Below are 26,585 nucleotides of genomic sequence, written 5' to 3' on the forward strand. Positions count from 1 at the left end.
ATGCAGCGTAAGCCATACTTTTACATTGTGTTACATTAGTATACTGTCTACATTTTCTTTAATAACCACTTATGTATTTTAACTGATTCAGTACTAAGGATGGGACAAACCCATTGTTGTTTTAACTTAGTAACAATAAAACCAAAAGAGAAAGTTAATTTGGTTGAAAGATGTTTTAATGTAATCTTTGCTATATTTCATACTAAAATACCAATATTTCACTTAAATTCTAAAATAATCATGAATTTACTCTGACTTTATAAAACAATTCTAGTGGTTTTATTTAATGGTATATCAAAAGGATGTTTGTAACTTATTGTAGTGGGAAGATAGCTCGGGGCTAAGTCTTATATGGATTTCAAAATTGATGCCAACATCATTTGAATAATATTGATGGAATATTTTCCACATAACACAAATGATGCAGCACTCCTGGTGGCATTGGAAAGAATAGAGATTGAGTTTTTTTAGTCGACTCCAATAGTCAATGCCTCTCATGCCGTCTGTCTTTCTTGTTATGGACCGCTGGAGTGCTTCTATTTTCACAATGAGTTGCTTTGTATGGGAGGACCAGAATGGGCAACAGTATTCAAGGTGGGGTCGGGCAAAGCTAGAGTAGAGAAGGATGATGGTGTAGACATCTCTAAACTGGAAAGTTCTAAGAATCCAGGAGCACATCTTGTGGGCCAAGTCAACCTTGCTGTTTAGGTGGGAATTCCAGCTTAGATTGTTATCAACAATTACTCCAAGGTCCCTGGTGTTGTTGGATGACACTGGGGAGCCACCCGAGGGAAAAGCATACGATAATTTCAAAGTTTCCTCTTTGGAAAGTGGATCAAATCAAACTTATTTTCATTGAGAACCATATTGTTTTTCCACACACACACATATATATTAGTGTTTCTTTTTGTGTTCAGTTATAAAAAAAATAGTTTTACTTTAATCTGATGGGTTACTCTATGCTTCTGTTGAGTACAAATTTATTATTCTTAAACAAGAAGATTACTGACAGTGACTTCAAAGTTTTGGCCAGCTGAGCCATTGTTGGATTGCCAAATGGTGGATTAACTTGATGAAATTTTGAAGTCATGATAATATTCTTGTTTAACCTATTTATGTCGATCGTCCGTTTAAACTGACCCTTAATTTATAAGGGTATAAAACAAATACTTGATACAAATTGTGATTTGTGTATGATCTGTATCAAAGAATGAAACATGTTCTTAACACGTATGTAGTCTGTATCAACCGGATTTCAATAACATTTTTTCAGCTGTTACTTTGGTCAGAATAATAGTATCTGTGAATTTTCAGGCAATTTCATTCACTAGAAACAATTCGGCATAAATGGGTTAAGAATAATAAATATATAAACATCTCTCCATCCATCCATCTATCCATTCATCCATCCACCTTATGTCTATTGTTGTCGAAATAGTATATGTGTAAATGTCTAATGATGTTTCTTTTAATCATTATAATTAGCTTCAAATGTTTTTTGTTTATGTCTATCCAGGATTTGAAAATCTTCTCAAAAACTTTGTCAAAGATATAAACTATGCTAAATTCGAACATGGGCGTATCATGATTGATAATGAAGAACTAGATGCTTTCAAAGAACCTCTATGAAAGAACGCAAAGAAGAAGAGAATAGCTGAAAGACTGGTGCTTCTGGAAAGTAATGTCAGCTATTAATAAATGCGTATTTTTACTTTTGATTTGTAAATTATTTATAACATGAAAAAGAAATCTCAAACGCCTTCATGTATGCTGTAAAAAAGAAGGTGGGCAACAATGGTTGCTCACCAAAAGACACACAGGTTGCGGGAGAGGAGGAGGACCCCTCAGGTGTGCCAATGGAGGCCCCGACTCCCGCAACCAGAAGAAGAGGAGAAACGGGAGATGGTTGGCGGACGTCACTGTGCCGCCGACTGAACCCAAGGCCCCTCCGGTGGGAAGTGTGCCACCGGAGCGGGAGTCTCTGTCAGTGGGAATTGTGCCACTGACAGAGCAGGCTGAGGCCCCTCCCTGTGAGGAAGAGGTAGATCTTATCCTTTTTTATCTCAGGGGAGGGCCTGTTGAGATGTGCTTGGACAGTCTTTTAGACCGAGAGCGATATGATTTGGTCTGTATAGACTGTCCAACTTGGCCTCTGCAGGTGGCTGCGGAGGTCGTAAATCAGAAAGAAATAACTGAGGTCAGGAAGACCTGTAAAGGAAAAGATTTTGTTTCCCTTGTTCCGGGCCTGCCGATGCAGGTTTTCCTGTAGGCAGCAGGGAACTTGCTTGGGGACACGGATGAGGAAGATGAAGAATGACGAAAGATGTATTTTGTGATTTTTGCAGTTATAACTGATTTGTAATAATAATATTTGTTCAGCTAAAGCCTTTTAAGGTACTGCTCCAGCATGACCACAGTCACATTAATGAAACAAATAAAAGAATAAAAGATGTATATATATATATTTCTATAGATGGATGGCTATGTAAATAGAAAGGTAGAAAGATAGATAGATAGAAAGATAGATACATAAATAGACTGATAGAGAATATGATGACATCGGTGGTGCCCCAGCATGGCCATGACCTTTGCACTGGAGGACACTACAATATATATATTCTTTTACTTGTTTCCGTCATTTGCCGGTGGCCATGCTGGAGCAGCACCTTCAAACACATCAACTCCAGAACCTATTCATTGTAAGCATTGTACTTATTCTGCCGGTGACAGTTGGCGAACCGCAAAGTTACAGGGATGTAAACACACCAACATCGGTTGTTAAGCAATGGTGAGTGGACAACCACAGACACCTGAATGCGTACATATATAGAAGCTTCTTTCAGTTTCTGTCTACCATATCCTCTCACAGGGATCTAGTTGTTCTGAGGCTATAGTATAAGACACTTGCTGAAAGTGCCACTCAGTGATACTGAACCCGGGACCGTGTGGTTGGGAAGCAAGCTTCTTACCACACAGCCATGATTGCACCTATATGTATATATAAACAAACATCAGTCTATTTAGATATATATACATATATCTATCTAACTGTATATATATATATATATATATATATATATATATATATATATATATATCATCATATAGCATCATACAACGTGGAAGACAATTGGAGATTTCTGCGGGACAACCTGTTGAAAGCCACCGACCAGATCTGTGGCTGGTGTAAGGTCCCCTCTCGACCCAGAGTAATGTGGTGGTGGAACAAGGAGGTAGACAGGGCTATTAGACAAAAGAAACAGGCTTGGAAGGACTGGAAGAACGGTGGTAGCAGGGAATTGTACCAATGTGCCAGAAGGGAGGCTAGGCGACAGGTTTATTTAGCCAGAGGGGAAGCAGATAAGAAAAGATTTGCCAATGTTCTGCGCCGTGAGGACCAAAGACTTGAGGTATTTCGTGTTGCAAGACAGTGTAGGAGAGAGAATAGTGATGTCGTAGGAGAGAAATGTGTTCGCATGGATGATGGTACGCTTGCACTAAATGAGGCTGTAAAGAAAGAGGTCTGGAGATGCCACTACGATAGATTGCTTAATAAAGAGAATGAATGGGAGAAAGAGAGCCTGCCGTATGTCGACCCAACAGAGGGACCAGCTATCCGAGTTGACAGTACCAGGGTAGATAAAGCAATTAAGAGTATGAAGACAGGGAAAGCCCCCGGCCCATCAGGAATCACTGCAGAGATGCTCAAAATATCTGGCAGTGTTGGCTACAGCCTAGTCACCCGTATTACGAACCAGGTGTTACACGAAGGAGTCATACCCAATGACTGGTGTAGTAGCACCATAGTCAACTGCTACAAAGGTAAAGGTGACGCTTTAGATACAAATAATTACAGAGGCATCAAGCTGTTAGATCAGGTTATGAAAGTTACGGAGAGGGTCATAGCCCAACTAATTAGGGAGCGAATCAATTTAGATGAGATGCAGTTTGGGTTCGTGCCAGGTAAAAGCACTACTGATGCCATATTTCTAGTAAGACAGCTGCAGGAGAAATATCTAGCCAAGGATAAACCTCTGTACTTGGCTTTCGTTGACATGGAGAAAGCCTTTGACAGGGTCCCCCGATCCCTTATCTGGTAGTCAATGAGGAAACTTGGGATAGAAGAACGGTTAGTGAGAGCTGTGCGAGCCATGTACAGAGATGCTGCCAGTAAGGTGAGGGTTGGAAATGAGTACAGCAATGAATTCCGGGTAGAGGTAAGGATCCACCAAGGTTCCGTCCTCAGCCCCCTCCTATTTATCATAGTCCTCCAGGCAATCACAGAGGAGTTCAAGACAGGTTGCCCCTGGGAGCTCCTCTATGCTGATGACCTTGCACTAATTGCGGAGTCACTATCAGAACTAGAGGAGAAGTTTCAAGTGTGGAAGCAAGGTCTAGAATTGAAGGGCCTTAGAGTCAACCTAGCTAAAACCAAAATCCTAATAAGTAGGAAGGTAGATAAAACACAAACCACTTCAGGTAGATGGCCCTGCTCAGTATGTAGAAAAGGATTAGGTAGTAACTCTATAAGATGTACCCGGTGCAAGCTATGGACACATAAGAGGTGCAGCAATATCAAAGGCAAGTTAACTAGGAAGTTAGTTTTTGTATGTGGCAGATGTTCAGGTGCAATAAAGACTGTAAACAAACAGGAAACAACTTCTATCTCATTCCAGGGTGAAAAATTAGAGGTAGTCGATAGCTTCCGCTATCTGGGCGACCAAGTTAGTAGTGGGGGTGGGTGCGCTGAAAGTGTAGCTGCTAGAATAAGAATAGCCTGGGCAAAGTTTAGAGAGCTGTTACCTCTGCTGGCGACAAAGGGACTCTCACTCAGAGTAAAAGGCAGACTGTATGACGCATGTGTACGAACAGCCATGCTACATGGCAGTGAAACATGGACTGTAACTGCTGAGGACATGCGTAAGCTCGCAAGGAATGAAGCCAGTATGCTCCGTTGGATGTGTAATGTCAATGTGAATACCCGTCAGAGTGTAAGTATCTTGAGAGAAAAGCTGAACATCAGAAGCATCAGTTGTGGTGTGCAAGAGAGACGATTGCGCTGGTATGGACCTGTGGTGAGAATGGATGAGGATAGCTGCGTGAAAAAGTGCCACACCCTAACAGTTGAGGGAACCCGTGGAAGAGGTAGGCCCAGGAAGACCTGGGCTGAGGTGGTGAGGCAAGACCTTCGTACATTGGGCCTCACTGAGGCGATGACTACTGACCGAGACCTTTGGAGGTGTGCTGTGCGTGAGAAGACCCGGCAAGCCAAGTGAGATCGTTGCCAGTGCCCCTGGACTGGCTCTTGTGCGGGTGGCACATAAGATGCACCATTTTGAGCGTGGCCGTTGCCAGTACCGCCTGACTGGCCTTCGTAGGATTTTCAAGCGAGATCGTTGCCAGTGCCCCTGGACTGGCTTGTGCGGGTGGCACATAAAAGACACCATTTCGAGCGTGGCTGTTGCCAGTATCGCCTGACTGGCCTTCGTGCGGGTGACACGTAAAAGCACCTACTATACTCTCTGAGTGGTTGGCGTTAGGAAGGGCATCCAGCTGTAGAAACTCTGCCAAATTTAGATTGGAGCCTGGTGTTGCCATCCGGTTTCACCAGTCCTCAGTCAAATCGTCCAACCCATGCTAGCATGGAAAGCGGACGTTAAACGATGACGATGATATATCAGTCTATATGTGTACATATATATATATATATATATATACCGGAGTAAGCACATAAAATGTGCAACAAAACTGTCCGATGAACGGGAACGTGAAGCTCAGAGTAACAGTCTTTTGTTATATTTCTGCTGCTTTTAAATAAAGTATATATATATAAAGCTTAAATTTATAGTAAAACAAAAGACGAAACCAGGTGTAGGATCAACAAGCAAGTGTATTAGTTTGACAGTCAGAAAAATGGAAAAAAAGAGTAAAACAAAATACATCGAGAGAGAATGAAAACAATGTGTAGAGTTCAGAGCTCTATCATCACATATGTATGTATGTATTTTTTATTTATTTATGTGTTTCAGCCAAGTGGCTGCGGTCATGCTGGTGCACCGCCGTATATATTTGATTTTGCTTATAATAAATTTTATTAAAGTTTATTAAAGGGTACATCTCCATTTTCTTGTTTTCATTTGAATGATTATAAACCATGGTTTATATGTAAACAAACCTATTATTTTCCCTAAACATATTAGGTATTTAACCAGTAACTCTTTGAATGGTACCATTCCTTAACTAAGGCTAATTTATCCTCTAATTGAACTTATATATATATATGAAAACATCCAAGATTGCATTCTGATAGGAAAAAGGAAAACACCCAAAGGTGCTGCTTCACCTTTTTAATCAGTGGACGGCAGAAGAAAATAAAAATAGAAAAAATAAATATATTTTTAATAAATTCAAAATAAATAACACAGTGATGATGATGATGATGATGATGATGATGATGATGATGATGACGAAGGTGATAATGCTGTTGTTGTTGTTGGTGTAAGTATTCACATTCATTGTGAAGAAAGTGAGATTTATACTGAACAATGCATATTCATTAGAAAAATTACAGTTTCTAAGGGTTTTAAATACAAAACCCTTCAGATGACCCTGAATCTGTAAATGAATGTGTTATCAGTTTGCAAAGAGGTTTCAATTATATTTATTTTTGTCTAAAGTCAGCTCGGCCATTGTGACACAAAAGTTGATTGTTTGATGCTGAGAGGGAGGGAGTGGAAAGGAAACCAAAAGAAGAACAAGGATCAAATGATTTCAGAGTGATTATTTGAAGAGAGAGATAGAAATAGATAGAATGAGAGAGAGAGAGAGAGAGAGAGAATAAGGTTATGTACAGGAAAACAAAAACAATACACAAAGCAAGTGTGTGCAATAAACATTGAGGATTGTCAAATTTGAAGACCAACAATACACAACAATCTACGCTGATTGTAGTTGTGTGTGTGTGTGTGTGTGTGTGTGCGCGCGCGCGTGTGCATGTATGTATTAATGTATGTGTATGTATATACTTAGATACATAGATATTTTTCAGCTAGAACTACCCAAGTCCATGGTTAACTTGAGAGAAACCACTTGGAAACAACATTTAATGAATTTTCCCATTACAGTAATTCTGTGGGCACCATCACTCATTCGAGTAAAGAGGTATTGTTTGCAGGGATATATCTGGGTGTTTAGGGTTCAACTGAAATTTGTTGGATATATTCACCCAGGAACCATTTCAATACAATAATTGTTTTTTTTTCTGTCTTCTCCTATGTGTCATGGCATGATGTTAAAGAGAGCAGGGTCAGTGGAGGTGACAAAGTTCTGCCTTGGTGTTGTGATGCAATGTGAGCATGATTTTTGTAGAGGACGGGTGGCATGGGGACCAAACTGATGCTGTTGGTGATGATCCAGCATGGCCACAAAGTTTATACTGCAAAACTTAACACATTAAATAATAAGCAGTTCTATATTTAAGAGATGAGGAATTATTTACATTATTTACATTATTTACATTTGACGGATATTCGTCCTCAAGATGAGGACGAATATCCGTCAAATGTAAATAATGTAAATAATGTAAATAATAAGCATTTTGACAGAAAAGACACACAATTTTGCTGCTTCACTTTTTTTATTCCGTGGACAAGAAAAGGAAATAAAACAAAACAATTAGTTGGAGACAATATTTAACAAATAAATAATTATATTTTTAATAAATGACAATTCAAACTAATGAATAAGATAATGATAGTGATGTGAGTGGCTTTTGGACCTAAAGCGGACGTTAAACGATGACGACGACGATGATGATGATGCACACATACATATTAGTTCCTCGTAGATTATTTCCAGAGAAACTGAACCTGAGCTGTTGGTGGTGATGTGAATATTTGCATTTTGGGGACGAATGTGTAAACAAAACACTTGAGTTACTGAGTAACTGTAACTGAATGCTTTATCAGTTGCAAACAACTGGAATTATTTCAAAATGGATTGTTAGATCTTAAGAGGGAGGAAGTGAAAATCAAAACAGGGGTACCTTTGTGGTAAGAAGCTTGCTTCCCAACCACATGGTTCCAGGTTCATTCCCACTGTGTGGCACCTTAAGCAAGTGTCATCTACTATAACCAAAGCTTTGTGAGTGGATTTGGTAGTCAGAAACAGAGAGAAATCCATCATGTATATATGAGTGTGTGTTTGTGTATATATATACATATATATATATATATATATATATATATATATATATATATATATATATACATATATATATATATATACATATATATATATATATATATATATATATATATATATATATATATATATATATATATATATGCGTAGAGCTGTGCGAGCCATGTACAGGGACGCTGTCAGTAAGGTGAGAGTTGGCAATGAGTACAATGAAGAATTCCGGGTAGAGGTAGGGGTCCACCAAGGTTCAATCCTCAGCCCCCCTCCTATTTACCATTGTCCTCCAGGCAATAACACAAGAATTCAAGACAGGATGCCCCTGGAAGCTCCTCTATGCTGACGACCTTGCTCTAATTGCTGAGTCACTATCAGAACTAGAGAAGTTTCAGGTGTGGAAGCAAAGACTAGAATCAAAGGGCCTTAGAGTCAACCTAGCTAAAGCCAAAGTCCTAATAAATAGGAAGGTAGACAAAACACAAACCCCTTCAGGTAGATGGCCCTGCTTGATCTGTAGAAAAAGTATAGGTGGAAACTCCATAAGATGTACCCAATGTAAATTGGTGGCACATAAAAGACACCATTTCGAGCGTGGCCGTTTTCGTGCGGGTGACACGTAAAAGCACCCACTACACTCTCTGAGTGGTTGGCGTTAGGAAGGGCATCCAGCTGTAGAAACTCTGCCAAATTAGATTGGAGCCTGGTGTTGCCATCCGGTTTCACCAGTCCTCAGTCGAATCGTCCAACCCATGCTAGCATGGAAAGCGGACGTTAAACGATGATGATGATGATGATGATAAGAGATGCAGCAACATCAAAGGAAAGTTAACTGGGAAGATAGTTTTTGTATGTGGCAGATGCTCAGGAGCAATAAACACTGAAAATGTGCAGAGAACAAATTTTGCCTCATTCCAGGGAGAAAAACTAGACGTAGTTGATAGCTTCTGTTATCTAGGTGACTAAGTTAGTAGCAGGGGAGGGTGTGCTGAAAGTGTAGCTGCTAGCCTGGGCAAAGTTCAGAGAGCTCTCACCTCTGCTGGTGACAAAGGGCCTCTCACTCAGAGTAAAAGGCAGACTGTATGATGCATGTGTACGAACAGCCATGCTACATGGCAGTGAATCATGGGCTGTGACTGCTGAGGATATGTGTAAGCTTGAAAGGAATGAAGCCAGTATGCTCTGACGGATGTGTAATGTCAGTGTGCATACACGACAGAGTGTAAGTACCTTAAGAGAAAAGCTGGACCTAAGAAGCATCAGTTGTGGTGTGCAAGAGAGACGATTGCGCTGGTATGGTCATGTGACGAGAATGGATGAGGATAGCTGTGTGAAAAAGTGCCACACCCTAGCAGTTGAGGGAACCTGCGCACCCTCCCCCACTACTAACTTAGTAACCTAGATAGCGGAAGCTATCAACCACTTCTAGTTTTTCTCCCTGGAATGTGGCAGAAATTGTTTTCTGCACATTTACAGTGTTTATAGCTCCTGAGCATCTGCCACATCTGCGTCTCTGTACATGGCTCGCACAGCTCTCACTAACTATTCTTCTATTCTTAGTTTCCTCATTGACCACCAGATGAGGGATCGGGGTACCCTGTCAAAGGCTTTCTCCATGTCAACGAAAGCCAGGTACAGACGTTTATCCTTGGCTAGGTATTTCTCCTGAAGCTGGCACGCAAAAGCACCCACTACACTCTCGGAGTGGTTGGCGTTAAGGATGGCATCCAGCTGTAGAAACTCTGCCAAATCAGATTGGAGCCTGGTTTTGCCACCTGGTTCACCAGTCCTCAGTCAAATCGTCCAACCCATGCTAGCATGGAAAGCGGACGTTAAACGACGAAGACGATGATGATGATGATGCACACATACATATTAGTTCCTCGTAGATTATTTCCAGAGAAACTGAACCTGAGCTCTGAGCTGTTGGATTCCAGACCAATACCAAAATTCTTCAAGCGTAAGAAATGCCAGTTTCACAACGGTAACACCATAGTTGCTGTCATGAAACCTGTATTTTTACACATACATGTATATATATATATATATATATATATATATATATATATATATATATACATGTGTATATATGAACATGTGAATGTGTATGTGTGTATATATATATATATATATATATATATATATATATATATATATACATATATATATATATATATTCACACATATATATGCATACATATATAGAAATAAGCATATCTATATATATGTGTGTATTTATGAGAAGGTTGTATGTTATTTCAGGAAAATTTCTTTATTACTTCTAACAAGTTTTGATACCACTTAAAGTTCTCACTCATTCGACTGCAGCCATGCTGGAGCACCGCCTTCAATTGAGCAAATCGACCCCAGGATTTATTCCTTGTAAGCCTAGTACTTATTCTATCAGTCTCTTTTCTTAAACTGCTAAGCTATGGGGGACATATACACACACATACATATATATATACGATGGGCTTCTATCAGTTTCTGTCTACCAAATCTACTTACAAGGCTTTGGTTGGCCCGAGTCTATTGTAGAAGTCACTTGCGCAAGATACCACACAGTGGGACTGAACCCAGAGCCATGTGGTTGGTAAGCAAGCTACTTACTACACAGCCACTCCTACACCTATACATACATAGAAATGTATATACACACACAGACATTTATGTATAAATGTGTATATCCATCTATATATACATACATACAAATAGATGTATACACACACACACACGAGGAGGCAATGCCTACTACTCCCTGATATATTATAAGTATCCTCTTAACTGTTGCCATATTTTCATTGCTATTCGAGCGAAGCAGACTCACAGAATATTTCTGAGATAGAAAGACTTGGAGCCGAAATCAAAACCCAATAACTGACTCTGGTAAATAATATTCTTCTGATATTTATTTATTTAACACACAATTTACCACACATTTACATGGTTAAACATTTATGAGACTTATTTCAAACATAAATATACTGTTATATAGATATTATTTAATTTTCACACACCATTTTATAGATTAAACATTGTTGAAACATTTTACAGTGTTACATCACAAGTAAAACATTTCATTTCCAGAATATAATATAAAATATAGTTGTGTTATAACTATGTCAAAACTATTTGATGGAAATGTTCATCTAAGGATACATCATTTTAAGTAGTTTAAAGTGGATTTCTAGGTCTCAAGTGAGATTTAAAATTTGTAAATTAATTTTATGGCAGATAAATTAATTGGTTGTTTTTCGTAAACTTAATTTTTTTTAAACATGGTCGAGAGAGAAGGGCCCTGCATATGACCCTTTCTCTTTCTAGGGTCTTTGACAGTGGTGAGTGGGAGAAAGGCATTCTCAAGACAAGAGGCCTAACATAAATGCACACAAAAGAGAAATCCTCTGCTAAAAGCAGCTCAGGGGCCAGCTGATGGTGTGAAATTAGGTGATAGATTAAGTCTGCCACATAGGGTGGCCACAATGGGATTTGAACTCAGATCATAAAGAACCACATTACATACTGCAAGGCATCTTGTCCAGTATTTAATTCTACCACCTCAAACTAGTATTTAAATTAATGACCCCTGCATAATAAAAGTCCAAGTCGACGTTGCTAGAATTTGAACCTAGAACACAAAGTGTCAGTATAAATACCATTCTAATGACTCTACTAATTGATCTTTTTCTTCTTTCAATCAATGAAATTTTTTAAACTGATTTTTTATTTTAATATTAAACTTTGAATATAAATGAAATTGTTCTGGTGATTTCATTTCTATTTTATATCTTGAAGCAAACAAGAAGAATTGTTTAAATATTAAACAATTTTGTGACAACATATATTTCCTCTCTCAGCACATCTTTATTCTACATCAACATTTTAATGTGCAATGCATTAAATATGTTTTCTCACCATCTTCAATATTATTTACCAGATGGATGGCTTCTGAGAATTACTTCACATTGTCTGCAGTTATTATAAACTCTATTACAAACCAACAACAAAGTCCCTAAACTACCCCTAAAAACATATTTAATTATGACAACTTATGGAAGGGTCATGGCTAGAGCGTTTTTTACTATAGCATTGCTAGACAAGAATTAACTTTTAGTTAAACATCAAAAACAGAAACCATAGTTTTAATATATTTTAATCAAATATATTTCTTTTATTTCAAATATATTTACAGTTTATGAAAATAATTTTAATGTTTTAATATTTCAACTTCATAAATTGTATTTTGGCATTATAAAAGTTAAACATTCTATTAAATTTTAAAAGATTATATTTTTAATATATTTTTATTAATTACATTTAAATATTGTATTTGAAATAATAATCTATGTTGTAAATTTGTATATTTCTTCAAAATTAAAGAATTCCAAGGTAACATCAGATATACCAATGAACATACACCTGTGTATAATGTAATCAATCATTTGTTATTAATTAGCCTAAGTATGACCTGGCTATGTTTCTCTAATGATGCTCGTTTAAACAATAATATATTCATAGAAATCAAACACTAATACAAGTGAACTTATTCATGTAAAAAGGGGTCAGTTGGCAAAGGCATTAACACATTTTACAAAAAGACTGTTTCCAGTATTTACTCTGGTGCCCTGAGTTCAATTCCTAGTGAGGGCAGCTTTACTTTACATTATGATTGATAAAGAACCAATCAAGTACTGGAGTAGATTTGTCATCATTATTGTTGTGTTCATCTTGTTCTCCTTCCCCTTCAACCACTTCTTTTTTTCTATGTGGAAGACATTGGCAGAGGTTACACATGTAGAGAGAAAGGCTCACCCCCCAGATTTCAAATGTCTTCCAGTCATTCTACATCTTATGTCATCTGGTTGACCACTTTCGATTTTAAACACAGCCACAGAGGTCAGATCTTCTGAGGCTGTTTTCCAACTTATTTTCCATCAATGTAGACCCAGTGTTTATTTACATGCCTCCTCTTCATCCATTTCCTCTTTCATTGTTCTTCTCTTTGTCTATATTATAAAGTCTGCAACAACTGTTGTAGTTGTCCCTACCACTTTTTCAGCTGTTTAAGGCTCCAGTCTCAAAGACACACCCATCCAGTCACTGCAGTTGTGCTTCTGTTGTTGCTGTCAACACCAACTCATTGGCCATTCTCAGCATCAGCTCTGCCACTATAAATCCGTATGGAGTCAGGAGCTGACCTTTCCAGCATCATAAATCACTGCAAAGTGAAAATATTTGCTGATGACACTAAGCTCCAGCAAAAAATGCTGGGCAAAATGCTTGGCAGCATTTTGGTTGTCTTTATGTTCTGAGTTCAAATGTTGCCGATGTCAACTTCTATTCTTTTGAGTTCTGGGGTTGATGTAATCAACTTACCTGCTCACCTGAAACTGCTGGACTTGTGCTAAAATTTGAAACCATTATTATTATAATTATTATTATTATTATTATTATTATTATTATTACTCGTTTGCTGCTACATTATGAGTTCAAATTCTACCAAGGTCGACTTTGCCTTTCATCCTTTTGGGGTCAATAAGTACCAGTTACATACTGGAGTTGTGTAACTGGTACTTATTCCACCAAATTCTGCCAAGGTCGACTTTGCCTCTCGTCCCTTTGGGATTGATAAAAAAAGAACCAGTTAGGGGCTGGGTCTGATGTAATCGACTAGTCCCCACACCCAAAATTTCAGGCTTGTGCCTGTAGTAGAAAGGATTATTTTTGTTATTATCTTCAAAATATCACCAAAAACAGATGGGGGCATGGCTGTAAGGTTAAGGAATTCACTTCGCAACTTTGTGGTCTCAGGCTCAGTCCTACTTTGCAGCACCTTAAAGAAGTAACTTCTTCTAATGTTCCAGGTTGACCCAAGCCTTGTGAGTGGGTTTCGTACAAGGAACTGATAAAGCCTATGGTATATATATATATGTGTGTGTGTGTGTATATTCATGTATGCATAGCTACATTTGTACTTGTATGTGTATACATGTGTGTGTGTGTGTGTGTGCATATGTCTACCCATGTCTCCTTGTCTTGACATCAGATGCTAATTATAAACAAATGTCACGTCAAACAGTGTCGTTTGTTTGCAGTGTTCCACCAGAAAACATATCCAACCATTGTGCTGTTCATGTTTGAAGAACTTGGTGAAATATTCTCTTGCTTGAAACCAGGTGAGGATTGGTGAAACTTGTCGAGTGTAGTCATAGACTTGACTGAGTGGGACTCACAAGAACCTGGCAAGGAACAAAACAAAATTATGAGAGGGAAAACACAGAAAAGAAAATACATCATCTGATGTATTATAAAGGTTTTGACATCCATCTTCCCTAACTGGCATGGGTAGGACAGTTGAAGAGGAAGCAGTGAGCCAGAGGACTTTGCTGAGCTCCAATGAAAGATTTGGCAAGATTTCTACAGCTGGATGATCTTCTTAACACCAAATACACACATCCCGATCACTCACCCCTCTAATACACATAACTTATCCTTCACTTCCAATATCACACATCCTTCATATCCCCCATGTTACTGTCACCTGTGACCCTACTGCCATGCCCCTATCACCCCTACCTCTATCTTTCATCTCTCAATCACTCTCCCTTCTTTTTACTCTATCTTATTGCTGTAAATCTCTTCTCTTCACCATTCTTCCAATGAAACTAGGGATGTTACTGGACCTCCCTGAGTCTGTCCCCAACACTCAACCCCTCCTTTCCATATATTTATTACCCTCATCCCAAGGTATATGTAAAGCCCAGAGATTGAGGGGAACCTTTAGTTTTGTCAAGGACATGGCAATCGTCTCTAGTGACGGCGCCATAAGATGCACCCAGTGCACATTGTGCAGTGGTTGGTGTCAGGAAGAGCATCCAGCTGTAGAAAGAAAATCAGAAAATGTAACTTCAGGCAAAATATTCTTTGAACCATCCAACCTATTCCAGCATGGAAAGTGAGGGTAAAATGATGATCATACATACATATGGATGTATAAATATACATATGTGCATCCTTGTGTATATATTATACACTTTCATTCATATATATGTATGCATGTGTATATAAATACAAACACAATTAGATTAAAATCTAATATAATTATTATGAGAGTTTTTGTATTAATTCCAATATTATTTTACAGTTGAAATATTTGCAATTATCTGGTTTTCTCTTTATAAACTTAGTTGTCAACAACAACACCAATAACAACAACACAGCCTTATCCAGCTTTTTCCAAAAATATATTGTTGTTTAGTCCATGTATATTCAAAGAGCTGACATCCTGAAGAAGGTCACTTTTACTTTTCATTCTTCCTGGGTTCAGTAGATTAACAGTCATTATTTTATAGACCAAAGAGGAGGTAGAGGATCATTCTAATGATGATGAGTCACTAGAATGTCATTAAACACCCCACCAATATTTCCTAATCCACCTCACTAAACCCCCAATACTTCATAATAAACTCCACCAAGTTATATCTCCTCACCTAACACAAAACCCCTCTTCACCTGCGAAAGCCCTTTTTCATAAAGACCTTTCACCTGCCAAACCCCTTTTTCATACAAACACGTCTTTCTCATTGCTACCCAAACATTGTCCCTTATATTAAATATAATTTAGGTGAACCTACCTTTTGTTAATTGGGCTTATTCATTAACCAATCTTTATTATCTCAATCAGGAACAAATAATAACGATCCTCTCAACATGCTGTGTATCAGTGTGATTATATGAAAGCCCATCTTTGATAAGCTTTCCAAGTTAATCAATGTTGTGTATGATAATTGTGTGGATTATATTGAAATCTTGAGAGATTTACAGCATTTGTCAGGTTAAGAACAGTTTCATCTCCAGCTTTATTGATATCTCTTAATCCAGATAAATATAATGGAAACCAAGTCATCTATGACTATCACATTTCCAGTGCATATAATTATTAATAATACTTATATTCCTGATTTGTAGGGACATGGTATTTCATTATGCAACCATAAATTACTGTAAAATATATTAAATCGTTTTATAAGTCAACACCACATTCTATTGTGTTAGCTGTGCTTTTCATATTATTCTTTTGACACCCATGCTAGCATGGAAAGCGGACGTTAAACGATGATGATGATGATGATGATTCCATAGAAATTATAGTTGGCTCTGATTTTTTGCTAAAACGTTTCGTATCAACATGTCAGATGTAAAGAAGCGATGAGATAAACAATGAGAACAAACAACAGATGTTTTTGTCTTTGATCTCATTGTTTGTTTCCGTCTGACGTTTCGATATGAAATTTTGTAGCAGGAAATCAGTCCTGGCTATAATTTCTATCGATAATATCTGTAGAAATAACCTCAACAAAATATCTATATTCCTTCTTACTACAAAACTTTTCACCATCACTTATATTCAGTCAATAAAGATAATGGTGTATTTATATCTTCAAGTTTTATTTCTAATGATTATTCCATTGAAAATAGTTTAAATGTTTAACTTCCCTGTCAAATAAACAATTTGTTTAATATATTTAATGAAATGTGTGTTTTCCTTGAAATTGTTTGAATGAATCAAGTAAATATTATTTTATCAAAAACTTTTCACAAAACTAATAAAGTTCTAATTTTATTTCAGCTTTGATGAAAAAATTAGTGAATTTTAAAGAGATAGATTTTATTCCAAAGGAAAAAACAAAATCCACAGAAAACAATATATTTAACAGAAAAAGATAATAATTTTATATTCATAAAATGGAGGAGATTAATGAAGAAAACAAAATGTTGGCTCTCATCCCTGCCACAGACTGTGATACAACATCGATTTCTAAGGAAACTACATTAATTCTTGCCCAAATATTACACACACAAAACACAAAGAAAACAGAAGAACAGGAAGCACAAGACAAAGAAATCTGAAGAATGGGAAATGTCCATGTTACCAAATTTTCTTCATATTGTGACATGTTACCAAACAATAATCAAAACAGACCACATCAATACATTTATAGATTATGTAAAAGATAAGTGTAATCACATGGACTTCATGGGTTTAGATGGATCTTGTATTTTACGTAAAATCAAACGTAAAATGCAAAGATTTCTTGAATTTACAAAACAAAATAAGGATTTTGTTCACCAAAACCTTGATTGGTTTCAACAAAGACTCTTTGACATTTATGTCACCTGTAACCCATACAACCACAAAGCCATTGATCCACCAAAAATAACCACAAAATTTCGGCCTCTTTGCCCAGTTGTGACCAGAGAAGCAAAGATCAAGGAATCTGGAGAAGAATTTGACAATAAAAGCACAATAATAGCCAATACCATTATCATACAGGAGGGAGTGGTAACCTATTCCCGCCATTGTATGACAATATGTTGTGTGACAAGAGACTGATAGAAATGATGTCCATTGTCCATCTTCTGTCACCAGTTTCACCAGAATTGGTCAAGAGATGGTTCTAGCAACCCTCCCCTTCCAAAAAATGATTCTTATTATCAGCCCCACAAGTTTCAAGATTAAAAGAATACAGTTGGGGTTACATTTGGTTGCTTACTTGGAACATTCTACATTTATAGGTGTAGAAATGTTTGGTAAAACTATTTATCAAATTGATTGGGATGATAAAAGAATTCGACATGAATTCACGACTAAAGAAACACCTACAGATATTGCTGTAGGCATCCAGAATATACTTTTAATTACATTTTCCAGTATTAACAGAGTAATCTGTTATAAGATGGATGGCCAACAGTTATGGGAGGTAGAGACCTATTCTCGGCACCTCCCAAGTAAAATCTCTCTGTACCAAAGCTATTTCTATGTACTCCAGGGACAAATTATTTATAAAATTTCAGCTAAAGGTAGTGTGACAAAGAGGGACATTGGCAGGAAATGCCACACTATTTCTGTTGGTAAAAATACCATTTTGGTAACAGATTATTTTGGCAAACCACATGTCATTCAAATAAATAAAGACTTTTGGCCCAAACTGTTATACAACCACCAGCTACATACCCCCAGTTTGAAAGACAATATTGATATTAAGGATTACTGCAACATTACAAATATTCTACCTATGTCTATATCTTCTATATTAATAATTTGCAGAAACAAAAAAGCCAAATTATTCACTGATACTGGGGAAATAATTAACCAAAATAATTTAGTTTTCCTTGAGCTTCCTTCTTTCTGTTGTAGAATAAACGCAAACAGATTCCTGGTATTTTATCGTGAAATGAAAGGATTTCAGTGTATCACCTGTCCTGAACTAAGAAAAGGTCCTTTAATAAAGGTCCAAACTGATTACATGAAAATATGTCATATTGTATCAAATAAGTGTTTAGCTGTGACCACCACTGAAAACAAAAATGAGGTCCATATCCTTTTGATCAACGAAGATAAAGTTGACATTATAGAAAGAGTTTCTCTAGGACATTATAATGTCACCATTGCTGCAACTCCAATTAATTTTGTAGTCGTAAATGGAAGCGAAAATAAAATGGTATTTTATTCCACATGTGGTGAAGAGCTTTTTCATAAATACCTTCCATTCTATGGCTACCCTCATCACATCTACTCTGATAATGTTTATTTTTATGTCCTCTTCAAGAGACACTCTATTCTGATATGTTATGATATATATGGAGAAACGAAATGGCAGTGGCAACTGCTTTCCCTGTTCACCCTCACATTGCTGTTTTCCAAGGAACTGTTTATGTACCGGACACTCAACTCAACAGGATTCTTCTTTACAAGTATCAGGACTGGTCGTCTGGCTGTTGTTTGCACACGAGAAATCCTTATATCAGAAATCTAAATATACGACTCAAAGAAAAGGAGAATGACAAAAAACTTGTCATTGGCGAAATATGTAAACTGGCAAATGGACAGTTGGTGGTGTCCGACATCAACCATGATTGCTTGTTATACATTTCTAATGAAGGAGACATTGTGTCCAGATTATCTCTGCCGTCTACAGCTACAGATATATGTCGATGGGATTCTCATCAAATAGGTGTCACATTACCCCTACAGAAACAATTAAGGGTCATCGGAAACCTATCAAAGACAGTGAGAAGTGTATCATTAAGGCAGCCTTATGTACGGGTGTGTAAGATGGGTGAAGGTGAAATTGTTTGTTATTGTGATAAACCATCACATTTAGATATTTTAGCCATTAAATATTACAATCAAGTTGAAACAATTCATAGAATTAATATCCCTTTTTTTGTGAAATCATTATCAATAGACAAGAAAACAGAAAAGCTATTAATTGTTACTAGGGGAAAAGCTTTTCAGTACAACACTAGAATAGGTGGTGATGGTCATGGCAGTCATCAGATGGTCCCCAGTGTTTTAATGTCCCAAGTGAAACGTCCCTCCAATCTCTATGGTGGATCTATTGACCAAATGTTTGTTTATCTTGTAGACAGCAGTCGTATGTTTGCTATAAACGATCATAATTTGTTGGTTAATGATCTCGTTATAAATAATCAATTTAATTATTATATCGACCTGGTAGATGTATTTTCCAGATGCATTTCTGTCAGTGAAATGTTATCTTCTACTTTATATCTACAAGACCTGGCAGTTTCTGATAAAGCCAAACATATTCATATCCCTAAACATTTGGGAGACACAAGACCATTGTGGATTAATCCTTTGGTAATTACTGAAAATAATCTGATTGCAGGATGGGACAAGGAGAATCGAAAATTTAAGATATTCACATTGGATTGTCAACTTTTGGATTCAATTAAATTTAATGATTACTATTATATTAAAATGTGTCGATGGCAGTCAAACACACTGGTCATTACGGAGAGGGATTATGAAGCTGATGATGATGGTGATGATAAATCCCAACTGTTGACATTAAAAGTGGAATTTCCATTGTTGTTGGTAATTTACCAAACGAGAAATAAATATGAATACATGGCTTCTTTATCAAACAATCAACTGGTTTGTAGTAAATGGAGAGATAGAAATCATTTGTATGTCATTGCTGTTGATGATATACATTCGAATGTGAAGGAAATAAAACAAATAGACATACCTGAACCATTAATATGGAGAAAAGAAGATGGAAAGTATTCACGTGATGACATTAAGGATATTAATGTTACTGCTGAAGATGTCATTGCTGTCTTAAACATGAGATTTGTCATTTTCTTCAACAGTGATGGTCAATATTTACATTCGGTCACTCACTACATGCGGTTTCATTGCTATGGTGATGATCACAAGATAACATTTGATGGCGGTTTTTTGTACATTCATGGTGAATGGGAGAAATATTCAGGTTTATTTCAATATCAAAACATTTTGTATTTCACCCAGACTGGGGAATACAAGAAAATATTTTTAAATCAAAGAATTTATAAAGGTCAAGTATATTTCTTCAGTATAAACTGTAAAGGACCAAGGGTTGTTGGAGTCCCCAAATGGGGATTGAGAGAGGATGAAATGTATGTTGAAGGGTTGTTTATGGTGAATCAAGAAAGCTTCCCGGTTGCTCGTTTACAAACAGACGAATTTCCTGTTCAAGTAAAAGATTTTGATATTTCTGATGAAGGAAAGACAGTTGTGTGTGAAAAAGCCAATAATGGAAATGTTAAAATATTTGATGAAGACGGGGAGTTGCTATGTCACAGAAATGTTGCAAGTTTAGTTTGTGGTGTGTGTTTTACACAAGAAACACACATAATGACCACGGTTCCTAAAAGAAAAGAAATATTTCAACTGAATGGAAAAGATTTGCAGAAATCTAAAGTTTGGCCAAGTCACATCCCTTACGGTGTAATATGGAGAAAAGTGGTGGGTATTTACTGGTCTGTCCATATTGAATTGATTGAATGTCATTGCATAAAGATTGATGGGGATCAAACGAACATTCTGGAATCTGTGTCGTTATTAAATCTTGATTCTGGTCTTCATTTCCCTTCCATTACATCTGAAACGAACAAGGAAATATTCAGTAATGAATTAATTAATAAATTGAAGTACAATGGAGGAGATGGAGGAAGAAGAGGTAAATCAGGTGAAATAATTAGTAAAAGTAGTTTAAAGGTGAGATGTGGTAATTACATAGCGGAGATTAGTAATTCAGGAATTGATGAAATATCAGTGAGGAGACTTCCATATAGAACAGCAATGGTCCCTCTTTCCATTCCTGCATTCAAGGAACCTGTTACTTATGATTATGAGGACATTAGGGACTAGAACAGTAAACTAATTAAGTTAGATGAGAATGTGAGTGTGTTGATATTTCGAGAAAGTGTCACTTTAATCAGAACAACAACAACAACAGTGGACATACTTCAACATGAACAACAACAACAATTACCACTGGACATATGTCGGTGGACAGATGAATGTTTCATTGTCGCCTTTGGTAGAGAAATGAGGGTCTTCAACAGGGATCTCCGTTGTTTAAAAACCATCAGAACTGAGAAATACTACAACAGGATTTATAAATACAACGACAATCAACTGGTGTGTGATGGTCATTATATTAGAGACATGACTCAAGAAGAGAGAAACAAGAAATACGGAATTATATGGATGAACAACAAGGATTGCTACATTTGCAAAGACTCCAACACCTTTGACTCTTATTATGTGGATGTGGTTGATATCAAAGATGGGAAATGTAAAGATGAAGTGTGTCGTGGGGAGACGTGGAGATATTTAAGGTTGGAAGGAGATGAAGGGGTGGATAATGTGGCAGTCACATCTTTTGGTGATGTTGTTGTTATGAAGAGGGAGAAGGCGGGGTTGCATGTAGCATGGTGCTCTGATTTGTGTGTTGTGGAATTGTTCAGGGAAAAGTCATTGGTGAGGAAGATAAGAATACTAGGAAGAATGTATTCTACTTCATCATATTATATTGCAAGACATCATTTAACCACAATTGGTGAATGTGTTTATATAACAGGTGCCGAAAACAATATTTACAAAATACCGCGACTTATTGAAGAGGAAACGTCTGAAGATAATGAAATCCTGATATCTGAAAAGGATCCAAAATATTTACTCCTCAGTTGGGATGAAAATGAAGTCGTTGAAGTTCTTGGTTTTGATATTTCAGAAAATTCTTTGATGGTTTTTGGAATTATTCCTGGACGTCAACCTTTTGCTTTCTTTCATTATGACAAATAAATATTTCCAGAAATATTAAACTTCAATCTTCTTCTTCTTATTATTATTATTGTAAATGGGTTCACCCGGGAATTGAACCTGCATTATATTCTGTACAATAACAATTAGTGTTGTAACATTCCTCAACACACTCTCTTTGTGTGTGTGTGTATATTTATATGTAGTATATATACATGTGTTTATATATATACACACATATTTAGGAATGTATAGAAATAAGGCTATAAACATAAATATGAATTCACTTTTGAATATATATATATATATATATATATATAAACAGGTGCTCCAGCATGGCCGCATTCAAATCACTGAAACAAGTAAAAAAAAATGTTTAACAGTTCTGGGATAATTTTGCCGTTTAAATAAAATGTGTATATACATGTGTGTGTATATATATATGTGTGTGTGTGTATATAATGTTTAAATATGCATGTTTGTGTGTGTGTGTGTGTGTGTGTATATATATATATATATATATATATATATATATATATATATATATATATATATATATGATGGCCGTCCACTTGTGACCGAGGAAGACCATTGCCGACCTTCAGGAACATTGTGCGCTCTAGGACTAACTTATATTTTGCATTTGCGGCTCCGTTGGTGGCTAATGAGCCCTGCTCTTGATAAGCATACACGACTGCAAACATTGCAGATTAAGCTTTCCCCATTCACTATACGAGCCGTGCGCTTTCGCGCAGCTCGCTTAAGTTCTTCATGCTGGATACGTGCTCTCTCAAAAGTGTCGATCCCCTCCTTAACCTGCTTCCTCCATCCGTAGTGATGACAGGCATTGTTCTCCCAGTCAGTGTCCTGCATATCACAGGCCTTTAATGAGGACTTGACACAGTCCTTAAGAGGAAGAAGAAGAAGAAGAGGTAAATCAGGTGAAATAATTGGTAAAGGTAGATTAAAGGTGAGATGTGGTAATTACATAGTGAAGATTAGTAGTTCAGGAATTGATGAAATATCAGTGAGGAGACTGCCACATAGAACAGTAGGAAAGTCGGACTGGTGGCAATTTACGCCCCCAATAATGGTTAGTCTGAGTATTTCCGAGACCTAGAAAAGTTTCTTGGTACGTCGTACCCATTGGTTTTGTTAGGAGACTTTAACACCATTCACGATCATCATCGTTATTTAACGTCCGCTTTCCATGCTAGCAGGGCTTGGACGATCTGACTGAGGACTGGTGAATCAGAAGGCTGCACCAGACTTCAATCTGATCTGGCAGTTTCTACAGCTGGATGCCCTTCCTAATGCCAACCACTCTGAGAGTGCAGTGGTTGCTTTTACGTGCCACCGGCATGAGGGCCAGTCACTCGGTACTGGCAACGGCCACGCTCAAAATGGTGTTTTTACGTGCCACCTGCACAGGAGGCAGTCCAGCAGCACTGGCAATGACCTCGCTCGAATGATTTTCTAATGTGCCACCGGCACAAGTGCCAGTAAGGCGACGCTGATAACGATCACGCTCAAATGGTGCTATATACGGGCCACTAGCACGGAAGCCAGACAGCTGCTCTGGCAATGATCACGCTCGGACAGTGCTGTTAGTGCTCCACTGGCACAGGTGCCAGTCATCGAATACGGTTCAATTACGATTTCGATTTCACTTGCCCCAACCCAATGAAGGAGAGGTTGAGATGGGTGCCAGTTGTCGAAGTTGGTTTGATTTCGATTTCAAAATCACTTGCCTCAACAGGTCTTTGAAAGCAGAGTTTAGTGTCCAATGAAGTAAAGATATGAATAAGTGAGCTGGCTGCGTGGATAATGTTGGCTCAAACTCAGATAGGGTACCGAATGCCGGCTTCCGGGATCTACTAAGTCACTTTCAGCTGGTGGATCCATACAGACTTGAATTCCCGAACACCCCATTGTGGACATTGGTTAAGTGGTGAGGGGTCTTTTAAGTCATATATAGATAGGATTCTAATTAGAGAAATAGACAGAGACATAGCTAAGTGTCCACAATTCCACTTGGTCAGCTACAGTGATCATAAATTGGTCACTTGTAAGCTGAACCTAGATAAGTTACAGAATAGAGGATCCGGTTACTGGAAACTCAATAAGTCCCTTTTGGCAATTGAGGAGTACAGGACTCGGATTAAGTTACTGATACAGAGGGCTTTAACAGGTACCATCATTAATAATAAATGGCGGTACACCCTCAAAAGAGCCATTAAATTTGAGTCTGTTAGATATAGCATAGGTTTAGTGGCTAGAGAGCATAAGAGGGAACTAGAACTAGTTGAGGAAGCTGTGTTGATTGGTAGTGCTGCTCAGGTGAAGGCTAAGAGACTGGAATTAAACCAGCACCTCGAGGCCAAACACATGGGATGCTTTATCAGGGCTAGACTTCATGCAATGGGGAGTGAGGGGATCAATGCTGCTGGATGGGCCCGAGTGGTGGAAACCCAACGTGGAAATGATTCTACAATTCCATCTTTGGAGAACCTACAAGGCGAGATTGTGAACGAACCCGATGAGATGTGTAAGGCTTTTCAGGAGGGGCGATGGACCAGATAGTAGGTTGAACCTTTCGGACTTCCTTGCCGGGCTGCCGCATCTCTCAGGACAGAATGCTGAGTGCTGTGAAGGGTCAATCACACCTGAGGAGGTGAGAGAGGCTATAGCTGACTGCAAAGTTGGTTGGGCGCCGGGACTTGAAGGTTTGCCTTACGAATTGTACAAAAGCATGCCAGACTTGTTTGGGCAAATGGCTTTCTTTCTAAGCCGTTCTCTATCAAGCGCTCAGTTTGCCAAGGATGTCCACTCTCGATGATTTTGTATGTGATGGCCCTAGAGCCGTTACTGCGAAAGTTGAGTGGCATCCCGAGGGGGACAGCTGTTTTCAGCATATGTAGATGACATCACCATTATCGTAACCAAGATGGAACACTTACAGAGGGTAGGTGAAACCAGTAAGGTTTACGAGAAGGTGGCAAGAGCAAAGGTTAACTGGGAAAAGTCAGTCAGAGAAAATGTTCAAAGAAAGATGGTTGCATGTTGTGGGGGTGCTGGGAATGAAAGATTCCTCGTGAACGTGTCATAAGTCTGTATACAAAGGTTCCAGTAGGGGATTGGGACTCGTGGGGTCGGAGCGTAACCCATCTGCTCCTATGAGAATCTGTCGTTCATGAGCACCTGGTAAAGCTTGGGTACACAAATCGCTCCAATGTTTGGGTACTACATGAGTTGAGTGAGAAGAACCTTTTGGATCGCATTTCCATCTGTGATTCGCTTTATAAATGTAATGAAAACGTGCCTTTTTTAAAGCAAATTGTGACAGGTGATGAGAAATGGATTATCTACCGAAATGTTCAGAGAAAGCGATCCTGGAGTGAACGACATGAGCCACCCTTAGTCACCCCCAAAGCGGGTCTTCACCTTAAAAAGGTCTTGCTTTGTGTCTGGTGGGATTGGAAAGGAATTCTGTACTATGAGCTTCACCCAAGTAACCAGACAATTAATTCTGAGAAATACTGCACACAACTGGATGAGTTAAAAGCAGCAATTCGAGAGAAACGTCCAGAATTGGCCAACAGGAGGGGTGACCACACGTTTCTTTGGGAACCAGACAAAAATTGCTGCAGCTCGGCTGGGATGTGTTACCCCACCCTCCATATTCACCTTCGGATTTTCACTTATTCAGGTCTCTGCAGAATAGTCTTAATGGTAAAACTTTCAATTCCTTGGATGACGTAAAAAGATACCTTGATGAATTCTTTGCCATGAAACCACCGCATTTCTGGGAAGAGAGTATTTTCAAGTTAAAGGAAAGATGGAGATGCATTGTGCAACACAATGGTTCATATTTGGTTGATTAAAAATGTAATGGCAAGTATTTATTGACCTTTTTCTTTCCTTTAAACATCGGCAAGAACTTTCCGGACAACCCAATACATAAAGAGGTGCTCCAGCATGGCCACATTCAAATCACTGAAAGAAGTAAAAGAATTTGTAACAGTTCTGAGATAATTTTGAAGTTTAAATAAAATGTGTACATACACGTGTGTGTATATATATATATATATATATATATATCAAATAATAAGCAACACGGATTTCAAAAGTGATTGCAGTACGCACGTTTCATGCTACTTCAATTTATTTCAGTAATGTGAGCATTACCTTAGATGCAATATGAAGAGCAATCTTCAGCTGCACGAAAAAATGTAGAAAAAAAGACATATTACAAATGTGGCAACATATT

General features: G+C 37.8%; 3 protein-coding genes across 6 annotated transcripts in view; all 3 read left to right on the plus strand.

Moving 5' to 3' along the window:
- Positions 1-1,711, plus strand: part of LOC128247056 (uncharacterized) — a 55,123-nt gene extending 53,412 nt beyond the window's left edge. For all 4 annotated transcript variants that reach the window (XM_089348224.1, XM_089348221.1, XM_089348220.1 and 1 more), the window contains 2 exons: positions 1-7; positions 1,517-1,711. The exon at positions 1-7 is cut by the window's left edge and continues 42 nt beyond it. In XM_089348224.1, coding sequence (XP_089204350.1) covers positions 1-7; positions 1,517-1,629 — 120 coding nt within the window. In that variant the 3' untranslated portion in view covers positions 1,630-1,711. The remainder of the gene's footprint in view (positions 8-1,516) is intronic.
- A 15,263-nt stretch (positions 1,712-16,974) lies between these two features.
- Positions 16,975-22,383, plus strand: LOC149137311 (uncharacterized). Its single transcript, XM_089348207.1, is given in 3 exon segments — positions 16,975-17,586; positions 17,588-18,864; positions 18,867-22,383. Coding segments are annotated over 3 exon segments (4,299 nt in total). The 5' UTR covers positions 16,975-17,116; the 3' UTR covers positions 21,419-22,383.
- On the plus strand, positions 21,599-22,383 carry LOC149137312 (uncharacterized). Its single transcript, XM_089348209.1, has one exon. The coding sequence runs from the start codon at positions 21,599-21,601 to the stop codon at positions 22,355-22,357; it is 759 nt and encodes a 252-aa protein (XP_089204335.1). The 3' UTR covers positions 22,358-22,383.
- Positions 22,384-26,585: the final 4,202 nt, after the last annotated feature.

Source organism: Octopus bimaculoides, chromosome 2 (assembly GCF_046866305.1).
Source record: "Octopus bimaculoides isolate indiv1 chromosome 2, ASM4686630v1, whole genome shotgun sequence".
Taxonomy (NCBI): Eukaryota; Metazoa; Mollusca; class Cephalopoda; order Octopoda; family Octopodidae; genus Octopus; species Octopus bimaculoides.

Bases quoted from the DNA above. Each gene is read 5' to 3' on its own strand.
- LOC149137312 (XM_089348209.1), top strand. From the start codon at position 21,599: ATGAGGGTCTTCAACAGGGATCTCCGTTGTTTAAAAACCATCAGAACT.